This window comes from Haemaphysalis longicornis, unplaced genomic scaffold (genome assembly GCF_048455015.1).
Source record: "Haemaphysalis longicornis isolate Haplotype H1 unplaced genomic scaffold, Haemaphysalis longicornis Haplotype H1 scaffold_9, whole genome shotgun sequence".
NCBI classification, from domain to species: Eukaryota; Metazoa; Arthropoda; class Arachnida; order Ixodida; family Ixodidae; genus Haemaphysalis; species Haemaphysalis longicornis.
Genome location: NW_027526460.1, coordinates 160054831 through 160067022, shown reverse-complemented (window position 1 = coordinate 160067022; position 12192 = coordinate 160054831). Strand labels below are relative to the sequence as shown.

The window sequence follows — 12192 nt, the reverse complement described above, 5'->3', positions numbered from 1 at the left end:
GCATTTCGATAGAGACTAGAGCAATTAAGACCACAGGTAGACGAAAACCTAAAATAGATGTTATACTGTACATTCACGATATGCCGTTTTGGACGGATAAACTGAAACTGGTGCACCTGCTAGCAATGTAATTTTTCATCAGTTTTTCAGTGCAGTGATGTTACATAATCTCATAGTACAGTGGACGTGCATTCACTGAGCACTGTTGTCCAATTATCCGAACCGCAGTAAAAGACTCTGGTATTTTTAGGCTTTGACTTCATAACCGCGCACGATCGTGTGAGGGCCATAATTCATTTTAAATTACCTTGAAGTACAGAAAGAAACAAAAAACAGCATTTACCCTAGAACACAAGAGCAATACGTCTTACTTAACTAATAAACTTTAGTGCTTGCTCCAACTGGTAATTCGAATATAGCATGAGAATTTTCGAGGGACTTACTTTTCTTGCTCTGTTGAAAATCTTGTTTATTTTAAGACAATGTCTGGTCAATTCTTTGATTTCGTTCAACTCTCTGAACAGCGTGGCATCTGCCGAATTTATTTACCTATTTATAAGTACCTTACAGGCCCTTGGCTAGGACATTGGGTAAGGGGGGCTATCAAAGGCATGTGCAACAAGTAAATGTGCTAAACGTGCCAAAAAGTAAGCGCGAAACATGAGCAAGAATGGTTCATAGAACCTCATAACCGCTTTTTATTTATTGATGTTTGCTGATACTAATTGGAAGACGTGAATGAAACCCTACATAGATATTTATAGCCAATCCTCTTGTTGAAAAAATAGCTTGTTTAGGGGTAGTAAGAAAAGGTAATATATTTGCGGCTCTCGGCGTAGCACTCCGGGTGGCAAAAAAGTGAAAGTAAGTTTTGTAATCACTTGTATCGTCAATTTCTGTCAAAGCGGCAATATTTCCCATTCCGCGCATGTGTTTGAGAAATTTTGACTTTCATTGTACATACTTCTGAATTTTGTAAGTTTCTGATTACCGCCAACTCCAGCCACGAAAGGTGTCTCTCAACAATAGTTTTCGCGGAGGCAACCCCTCCCACCCTGTAACATTTTCTGGCTGTCCTTTACTAACCATTCCACCTTACGGTCGATTATGTCAAGTAACGTTCGTTGCAGAGGTGGTTAGGAACATAGCTGCCGTCAGGTATGCTGTGTCATGAAACAAGCTTAGTACTGAAAGATACCCTACAACTTCTCTCAACCCTTTTAGAAATCTTGAATGCTTGCAGAACATAGTCAGCCAACACATGCAGTACTTCTAGAAGGGGGTCACAAACGACCTCACTCAAAAAATATTGCTCAGTACCTATTAAATAACTTAGAGACTTCCTGAAGAGCTTTTTCTGGCTTTCCCAGTCTTGGCGTTGGAATTACGTTGGCGTTGGCGTTGAAATCACCGCTGGCATCGCGTCATTACTGCGGTGTAGGGCCTATTGGCCGGCTTTTCTTCGGTTCGAGCAATGGACGCAATTTATAGCCACTTTTAAAAGAATGCCACGAAGGCCAATCAGAAACAGAAGGCGTGTCTGCTGCGACGGGCAAATAACCCAGCGCCGCTCCATACTGGCGATAACTATAGCGTTCGCAGTGCTTCCAGACGCGAACGAAAGAGTGAAAGCGTTTATCGGAAGTGTTGCAGAGCCCCTTTAAAAGTTTCGAATTCCCTGCCTGTTTCTTTTGGCATAAATAAGGCTGTTCTGAAAAGCCTTTTGATTTACCTACTACATTTTCAGTAAGTTTTCGGAACTCCGGTTGCATAGAAAGACATCGGAGTACGAGCATCGTTTGGCTTCAGTCAGGGGTATAAAATTGGCTATCATTGGACTAATAAAGATACACATTGAATCCTGATAGCAGAATTAGGCTACGATTGACTTATGCAGCCATATGAAGAATGAAGGAATAAAGGAAAAAAATTGCGGTTGCTTTGTGCGTGTAAACAAAACATTCCAAATAAAAAGAGAGCACCTTTTATGGTTTGTAAATGTGTGAGGGAGTAAAAAAAAAGGGCCAGCAGGATGAAAATATCTCCGTGATATCTTCATGGTTTTTCTGTACCTGAACATTTTCCTACATTTGGAATTTAAGGTGGGGTGGCAAAAATGTTGCCATTTCGCCGTAATTTGTATTCGTTAACCTAGCCTTATCAGTTTCATTGCTGGGTTTCACTAAACGGTTAAAAGTACCAGGGACCGCGCAACTGACGGTGCTTTCTTTGTTTATTTTAAGATCTCTCATGCACAACGAGCCCAAAGACGTGATTCTCGCATGGTACCCAATCACATACGCATCTGGATTTATTTTCATACCGGTGGCAGCATGTGTGGGATCCACATGCGTAATCGTTCATCCCGGCTTGTCTTTTGACGAGTTGGTCGACACCGTAAACAAGTATCAAGTGAGTACCTCCGGTTGCACGTTTCCAGCAGCCATGTCGAGGAAAGCTACAGCTCTGGAGATATTCGATCGAACATTTTAACATTACTCGCAATAAAAACCTGCTCCTGTTCTACATTGGAGCTTAATTGTGTTTGAGGTAAGAAAAAAAAATGACCGCGCATCTGCTCGCGTCACCGCAAAATGTCGTCGACAAACGCATGTATTCCGCTGCTCCTGCCGCGTGGCTGCCTCTCCTGTTTCATCCGTTCACCTCTCCCGGGGTTCCCGCCCTGTCTCGGTCGACCCATCGGAGGCTCGCGGGGTTTAATATTGCCACGTTCACACTGTGGCGCCATCTGTTGGCAATGAAAGCACTCGAGCCACGAGTGCCAGGCTTGGGCACCAGCCTTGTTTGCACTTCGCGGTGAAAGCATTGTTTCCAACGCGATTTACAGCGAAGCTCTTAGCCCCGAGTTGGACGGAAAATTTCGTGTCGTAAACGAGTAATCCGGGCCGGACCCAGCAGTACTCGCCCAAAACGTCAAGCACATGCGTCAGCTTAATCAGGCATACAGCACAGAGCTCCGTATTCGATTGAAAAGCAACAAAACAAGCATCGAAACCATATTATAAATGATATGGCGCCTGTGAACGATGGTAACCCCCCCAGCACAATCTGTTCCAGATTAATATTATGTTTGCAGATTATGTTTGAGGGATAGGTAGGACTGGTGTCGCTAAATAGAACAGTTCTTGCCAAAAACGCCGAGCGCACGCGTCAGGTTAGGCAGCTGACCCAGCATTTGCCACCAGAGAAGCCGAATGCAAGCGATAATCCGGCCGAGTCGACGAGAAAGATTTCATACCCTCCCAGCGTCACTATTTGTCGGGTTTACAACAGCTTCACTGGACATCCACATCCTCAGGGTGGGATGGCGACCATCTTGTATAGGAAAACAGAACTTTCCTCTCTGAAAAGGTGCCATAAAAGGTGGTGTAGTCTCTTCCAAATTATTTATAGCCTCCTTGGCACGTGTGTTTAGGAATCCAGTGGGGAAAAACAGGCTTGCGAATAAATGGGGAATACTTGAGTTACTCAAAATTGGCCGATTTAATCGCGTTATTATACTTGTTAAAACAGGGATTGCGGGAACTGCTTAGAGGAGGGTACTAGGACAGTTGAGCTGCACGATTAAATATAATCCAATCTCTCTAATCCAATCCTTGGAGAATCCTATAAGCGGCGTTCGTTCCAGATTTGTCGAGGCTTCTTTAAATTTCGACGCTGCGCTTCTGGGGTTGCTCTTAGATTATGGTTGGCACACCAGATTATGGTGAGCGCGATAACCACCCTGAGCCAACTTTTTATATCTGCAAGCCCTCTGCTAGGCCGTTCCTTCCTGATGTAACTTCTGCTGTTGCGTGAGCTAGAAATTGCACTGAATCGGACTTTTTACGGGATAAGGTACTTAGTATCATGGCAAATCGTCAAGAGCAGCGACTGCAAGCATTGGTGGCCAGAGGCCTCCCTCTCTGCCTCGCAGTGCCCAGGCCGAAGTCGGGAAATGTGGTCCTCGTGGAAGCAAGATATCCCCCTAGAAAACGCCTTGCGAGTGCAGGAGGTGCGCTGCCATGAGTCGCACCCTTTGGTTCCCTCCTTCGCCAGCGTTCAGCACCAAAAGCTTATGAGGCCATCCTTGGTAATATTATGGTCATGCTTCTTGTGTCTCAGTGGCAACACAGCACTAGTTGTCTCCAAGGACCGTACCTGCGTTGACACCAATTCCGAAATCCCTCGAATGCCTAGAAATTCTCTAAACCTACCCTGACAGAAGTGCAGGTGAAGCTGAATTATATGCATCAATATTATGCTCATTATGTGCATGAATACATCGATGCGTCGTCGACAATCACGTTGTTGTCGCCAGCTTTCACAATACCGAGCCTCCACATTGATCATGCAGCCAAGCTCCCGCACCCCACATCGTGGACGGTTGCAGAGCTCTATGCTAAATACGTTGCAGTCAAATTTATCACTACCATGACCTCATCGTATAAATTAGCACTATTCGCAGATTTAAAGGCGGCTCTTTATGCCCTTAATTCAATTGCGACTTACATTCAAAACAATGTGTTGTGAAGGCGCATCTGTGATCTGATGGCTACCAAAATAGGATGAACTACGAGAGTAATATTTCAGTGGATTCCCTGGCACATTAAAATACGTGAAATTTCGTGAGGAGGCCAACTAGCAGCAACTGCTCATTTAAATTCCACATGTAGAACCGTGCTTTTTACCTGAGATGATGTGAAAAACCATTAGAAACAACCGGGGATACACAGTACTCTGAAAACCAGGTTGACAAATAAATATCGTTCATCGCTGTTATATCAAGTGGTCACCTCCCTTGCATACCCATACCCGAAATGGGACGCATACCCATGTGCGTCCCATCTCGATTGCTCGGTCAACTCATTATTACATAGCTTTTCACATTGACGTGGTACACGCCGAGAAATTCCTCTACCGCGTTTGATTTGCTGATGACACATGCTGTGTTTCTGGGCACCTAACTGAAGACGTGTGTCACATCCAGCTTGAATGTCTTTTATGTGCGACTGGCTGGAAAAACATTTAAGTGACAAGCTTAGTCTGCTATCTGGGACTCCGCTATGCTTGCAAAACTGTTGGGTCCGTGGGACAATGTACATAGCCAAAACGAAGTCTCCCTTGCCTTCAGAGAGTTTTTCCAAGCGACGAAGATGCGCGAACTGTACTAAATGCGTGCAAGTTCCGTTTGATGAGTGTGGAAACACGCAATGATGTTGCGAGTTGTACGGTATATAGGTTAGGTACTGGTTCCCATCATGATCATTTTGTATATATATATATATATATATATATATATATATATATATAGTATAAGTAAAGAGTCGGAAACACAGCAAGAACAATAACAATGTTTACTTACGTAGCGGCAACGGGACTTGCCTTCATCAGAGTAAAGTTACATGATTTTGCTGGTCAGCAAAATCATGTAACTTTACTCTGATGAAGGCAAGTCCCGTTGCCGCTACGTAAGTAAACATTGTTTGTTATTGTTCTTGCTGTGTTTCCGACTCTTTACTTATACTATTTCTGCGCGCTTTGTGAGTTTATCTTTTTCTAGATTTATATATATATATATATATATATATATATATATATATATATATATATATATATATATATATATTGTGAGCACAAGGAGAATCTACAGATCTATAGTCTTGGGACAATCTATTGTGCTGGGACAATCGCCGTGCTCCGATAGGATGCCCTATCGTCATCGCTTCATCTTCATCATCTCGGCTTCTGGCATCATCATCACCGCTTCCTAACGGGGTCTTCCTCGGTTATCGGCTGATTCGGCTCTCGGAATAAACCGCTCTCCTTCACGAGTCCTCGACTCTCTCAAGGAGCGATCCCTTTCAGGATGTGCCGTACCTTCTCCGTTTCAGGCATGTCCTTGTTGAACCGGCGGCATAGCGCGAGGACATCTTCAATGTATGAAGCGTAAGTCTCCTCCGGGCCTTGCACATGGGCATCAAGTTTCTTTTTGGCTGCATCCGAGCAAGCAGAGGTCGTTCCGAAGATCTTACGTATTTCGTCCTTGAAGTTCGACCAATTAGAGAAACTGTCCTGGTTAAGGAACCATGTCTTCGCCACTTCATTCAGGGACCAGCCAACATTCTTCAGTTTGAATGCGTCGTCCCATCGGTTGAACGCGCTCACTCGCTCAAACTGGTCCAGCCATTCCTCAACGTCTTCGCCCCGAAGGCCAGCGAAAAAGGGCGGTTCGCGTTGGGGGGTGGTGATAGCAAAGGTGGGCTGGACGGGAACTGCAGCGTTGCTGCCCCCATTGCTGCTCTCGCGATCCATGGGGCTAGTTGGTAAGCGCCGACCTGATCGAAGCTCCAGCTGTGCGATTGGGAGAGGTAGACGGCAGGATCGAAGGCAACCTCCACCACTTGAGAGAGTCGAGGACTCGTGAAGGAGAGCGGTTTATTCCGAGAGCCGAATCAACCGATAACCGAGGAAGACCCCGTTAGGAAGCGGTGATGATGATGCCAGAAGCCGAGATGATGAAGATGAAGCGATGACGATAGGGCATCCTATCGGAGCACGGCGATTGTCCCAGCACAATAGATTGTCCCAAGACTGTAGATCTGTAGATTCTCCTTGTGCTCACAATATATATATATATATATTGTTTTTATTATATTCCGCTGTTGTAAGGCAACATGTAGCTTGCATATGTTGTATATTATTGGCATATTACTGCTGTCTAAAAACATGTGTACTATACATAGCAAGTAGTTCACTGAGCGTGCTTGGTTTCAGCAGGTGCCCATTCAATGCACTTATTCAAACCTCGAGGTTCAATACGGTTGCCATTACCCGCCGTGGTGGCTCAGTGGCTAAGGCGTTGCGCTGCTGAGCCGAAGGACGCGGGTTCAATTTCCGGCCGTGGCGGCCGCTTTTCTGATGGAGGTGAAAAGCGAAGGCGCCCCTGTGTTCGAGATTTCGGCGCACGTTAAAGACCCCGAGGTGGTTAAAATCAATCCGGAGCCCTTTACTACGGCGTGTCAAATCGACTGTGTAGCGTCGGTGCGTTATACCTCACAATCAATCAATCAATACGGCAACCATTGCATCTTTTAATTACTGCAAAGTTTTGGGTAGCCAGCTCCTTTTAAAGTTGGAGTTACTCTCTAATAAATCCTTATTTTGCTTTCTCTAGTATTATCGGCCCGCCTAGACAGGACTAACACATGGTCATCCACATTTAGCGAGCATCGCTTACCAAATTCAGCTGAGAATGGGAAATTCCCCGAAGCTGAGTTAAAAACGTGGCAATTTTTTGGAAAACCCCATCTTACGTAAAATCCAGAACAATGAGAGAGATATATGATCGTGCGTACCTTTTTTCCTCCCCAGATAACAACGTTGGGCAGTGTCCCGACACGTCTGTACTACTACATTGCGGACATGATGCGGACGGGGACGAGGCTGCCGTCTGTGAAGAAGATCAACGTGGCCGGCACCGTCCTGACGCCAGCCTTTGCCGAAACCATCAGGGCTGCGTTCGAGGGGCTGTGCTCAATGCGCAATCACTACTCCATGTCCGAATCCTGCGGCGTCCTCTGCTCGCCTCCGTACGGAGAACTGACGCCCAGAGGCGTCGGTTTTCCCGCCCCCATGGTGGAGCTCAAGGTGACTGCCTTCTCGATAGCACAGCAAGGGAGTACAGCAACCTGGCGAATATGTGCGCTGGGTGCACGTTCAGTGAGGGCGACGCACGCGCCAGACTTTTCCTCTCGAACTCGTATACGGGAACAGGCTCGTCGCCAATACGTTGCGTATACAAACCAAGAACTTCGTATACGCGGCAGCGTACATTGCACACACCAAATGCTAATAGCAGTTGATCATGATTGTGCTCAATGGCTAGTAGCCCAAATAGCACCAAACATAAAGTATCTTGTGTTTCATGGGAGTGGGAAGCGCCGTGTTTCGTCTAAGGGGTAATCATCTAAATCTAGTGTGTAGGTTGTGGGTACTGTGTACGGCGTAGTGTTTACTGTGTAGCTGCTTTCTTCAGGCTCAGTTAGGCTTAGCACGCCATCGCTGTCCAATCCTTCCCCGCAACTCGAATCTGCTCGCCGAAGACGCTGGGATTCCAGAGCGAGGGCGCGTTCTACTCCAGCGGTGTTCATGGCGGGAAAGGCGGTGCGGAGCCCGCCCCTGCGATGCATTTCCGCCATCAGTGGCTAAGTCGTTGTTGTTGCTGTTGTTTCTTATATTAATGGCGCATACCCAATCAGGAGATTGGCCAAACTCGGAACAGTTTTTTTTCCTTTTCCTCGCGGTGGAGAAACTTACTGCAGAGAGAATGTGGCATGACACCAGCAAAGACTGTCGTCCGGCCCCAGCGGCAGAACAGCTCCGCTGTGAAAACAGCCACTGCAACGTGGTTACCCCAGCAGATTCTCCCCCCTTTCTAGATGCGCACCCTCCACTCGGAGGTGTGATATATAAAAGCAGCGCGCAGCACCGCGGGGGCGGCGGCTGTGCAGTCGTTAAAATAACACACAGTTCGTGGTATAGATGTTTCTCGGCTTCTGCCTTCCAATTTGGTTCCCCAGCTCTTCAAGTATGTCTCAAGGAACTCAAGGAAACAACGACCCGGAGTCGGGCATCTTTCAGAAAGAAAAACACATAATTTATAATTATTTCGATAAGTATGCACTTCACTGCTAGGCGGACATGGTTACTAGACTGGCAAATGAGTAAAGCTAGCCTCCTTAACGTGCTCTAAGTTGCCACAGAAGAAGGCAATACGAGACGAGGACGGAGACGCCATAAAGCATACGGCTGTGGGCCCAACCTCCGACGAACACAAAGATGTATGCGGCACGTAGCCGAAGTTTAGATTCATCATGGCCATCATCATCATTATCATCAGCCTGCTCAGTTTCACTGCAGGACGAAGGCCTGCATTGACCTCCGACCACTCCTGTCCCGCGCGGCTTGAGTTCACAGTTTGCCCCGGAATTTCTCTATATGTCATCCCTCCATCGGATTAATAGCCTTCCTCTTCTAGATCCGCCTCTTGGTATCCACTCTGTTACCCTAATTTTCCCCCGCTTGTCGGTTCATCTCAATACATGGCCAGCCAAAGTCCATTTATTTTTCTGTATTTGAACTATGATATCTTCTACTCTTGTTTGCTCTCTTATCCCGGTAGCTCCTCTCCTGTCCCTGAGTGTTATTCCTAACGCTATTTATTCCATGACCCGTTGAGCCGACGTGTGTTTCCTGTCTATTTGTTGAGTAAGGCGCCAAGTTTCAGCTCCATATGTCATCACCAGCAGTATGCAGTTGTTGTATATTTTTATTTTCAGTGAGAAAGGTAGTTTACTTTTCCTTATATGGGAATGTCTGCCGAGCGCCCCCCAGCCCATTCCTTTTCTGGGCCGGATTTCTCTCTCGTGGTTTGGGTGAGCACTAACCATCTGTAAGAGCTAGTTATAATATTTTACTTCTAGCGTTTCCTTTGCTAAGCTGACAAGGACGCTTTTGGCACGCTTATTCCTCATTATTTTAGATTTATTCATATTTAGTTTTAGTCCCACGGCCGTACTTTCTGATTGTAGTTCCTCAGGAATTGGTCGCATGTGTTCTGCAGTCCCAGTCAGCAAGACTATGCCGCGCGCAATCCTCAAATGGCTCAAATACCCCGTTTGTCCTCAATCCTATGTTTTCCCATGCAAGCTTTGAAAACATCCCCTCGAGATTGACTTGGGGAGATCGTACCTGCCTGTCTTACTCCCTTCCGAATCGGAAATTTATCGCTTTGCTGGTGGAGGGTTTTCTTGTCCGTGCATTCCGTAATGTCTTATAGGAGTCTTATGTAAGTTTCCTCTTTTCCCTGGTGTTTTATTGCTTCTAGCACGGCTGCGGTGAGTGCGGAATCAAACGCTTTCACATAATCCATTAGTGTCATGTAAAGAGGTTTAGTGTACTCTGCTATCACTTGATTGACGACATGGATGTGATCCCTGGTTGAGTACCCTGGAGTACACCTCACATCAAGGTCGACATTGTACAAATAAGATCATATCACACTTACTCATGGTTCATATCATTTATCTTGCCGCCAAGTAACAACATTATTGCTTTATGCTTGAAATACCGACCACGAAAGGAGTGTGGAACAGAAGCTTTCATGCCGGCACTGCAGATAAGTGGATCCATATTTTAACTTTGCGCGCTTAACACACCGAGGCTACTTCTGGGTTAATTGGCGTGGTGTAGGATGAATGTTTTTGACTAATTTTGGCTGCCTGGGGACCTGTATTGTGCGCCGGAATCCCTGCACACCATACTTTGACTTCAATGACCACTTCCATCCCGCAGTTCCTCGACTTGGACACTGGCGAGAAGCTGGGACCAATGCAGTACGGCGAGCTGTACTTCCGAATACCGAGTGTCATGAAGGGCTACTACAGGAACCCCGAACTCAACGCGAAGTTCATGGACGCAGAGGGCTGGTGTCGATCGGGTGAGCCCCTCTAACCAGTGTGCTTGTGACGACTTGCGGCAGACAACAGACACGCGAGGATGAAAGTTAGAGAGGCGGTAACAACAACGGCGACTATTCATGCAATTACAATGTGCCAGCATAGCATCTTGTGGGCAAGTAAACTAAATTATTTGTCTAAAATGGATAGAAGAAGCGCTGTCGGTGTGAGTCAGTTTGACCTAGTAAACATTAGGCTACCTGCACGCCCTTTTCTTCAGTGACGTATGTAAGGGCGCGGTGAGAAAGGGGGATGGCGATTCCTCACCATCATCACTGGTGTCCTTGACACACGAACGTCACCGAGCTGTGCCGCTGTGCTGGACTTCCCACTCTGGAAGAGGCAGTTCTCCCCCAAGCGTTCATGTGTGAGGATGAGGGCACAACGACAACGGATATACCATTTTCCGTCAACTAACGCATCAATATGCTGTAGGCGAACTCGACGTCTGCGGTCAACACAATGGCTAGCCATTTTGCAATGTCCTAAAGAAAAACAAAAGTCATTAACACAATCAGAGGGTGAGGTCGAGTATCCAAACGCATCCTGAAGTTTTCTTTAATTGGCTTTTTGTTTGCGTCTGGTTCTTGGGGTATTTATTTTTAAATTTTGTAACCATTACATTTTTTCTCCTTTTTTGGGCGTCCAGACGTCTCCGCAACGAAATTGTGTGCACAAGTCTGTTCTTTTGTTAGCCTAGTTGTCGGAATATTGGGCAGCCATTTGTGTGCAGTTAACAAAATCACTTGAAGGCCCAGCAACAAAAAAAAATGCAATTATATTGGTATACGTGAACGTAAATTGTGCTCTGCGAAAAGTTACAGAAGCAGCTCAATATTGGTACCAAATCATGCAAACGTAGAAAATATGTTTTAATTTGCAGTATTCAGTTCGTCACTATTAGGTAGCAGAAAACAAGAGTCCGAAAATTTGTAATAATTTTTCCGACCTAAACTTTGTTCTTCTTCGCGCTGTTTGTTATCGAATTCATTCTAGGTACTGAAAGAAATATTCCGACCCAGTCAGCCGAAGTAAAATATGATGGAGTAGAACATGATGTCGCGGATTTTAAGTGACATTTTTTCTTTCAGTAAAAACTGTACAGCTTCTTGCGACGACGTTTCTATCGTCCTCAGCGTGTTCCCTCCTCGCTACAATGCTAACGCATCTCCGAATAACCAGAATTCATATATTCGCCGGCGAACTACCTTCGCAGGGCGGAATGGTCGTAAATGTTTTTGTGTAAACACGCAGGTACATTGTCTCGTGGATTCATATTGTAACGGTGAACTCACATGTTGAGGGTTGTACCAAGTGAAAAGAGTGCGCTTATTCTAAAAGGCGAACTTGTTCCCCGCAGCAAGCCAGTCAAAGTCCGCTTCGACCAAGGCCGTCGGTAGTTACGAAAGCTGTTTTCTCACGGTCGCTCTCAACAACTTTGATTTGCCAATAGCGAGATTGTAGGTCCAGGGACGAGAGGAACTTAACGTCGCGTAAACGGTCCAACGTATCGCCTTTTCGCGGAAACGGGTAAACGTAGAGTTTAGGGACACTGTTCAATTTTCGGTAGTCGACGCAGAAGCGCAGCGTGTTGTCCTTTTTCCTCACAAGCACTACAGGTGAGGCCCACGCACTTTTAGACGGTTGAATAACGTCGTCGTGGAGCATCGTG

General features: G+C 46.0%; 1 protein-coding gene across 2 annotated transcripts in view; it reads left to right on the top strand.

The window, feature by feature from the left end:
* LOC144153995 (luciferin 4-monooxygenase-like) overlaps nt 1–12192 on the top strand; it is a 43670-nt gene that overhangs the window by 20804 nt on the left and 10674 nt on the right. For both annotated transcript variants that reach the window (XM_077685798.1, XM_077685797.1), the window contains exons 6-8: nt 2244–2412; nt 7375–7650; nt 10357–10501. In XM_077685798.1, coding sequence (XP_077541924.1) covers nt 2244–2412; nt 7375–7650; nt 10357–10501 — 590 coding nt within the window. The remainder of the gene's footprint in view (nt 1–2243; nt 2413–7374; nt 7651–10356; nt 10502–12192) is intronic.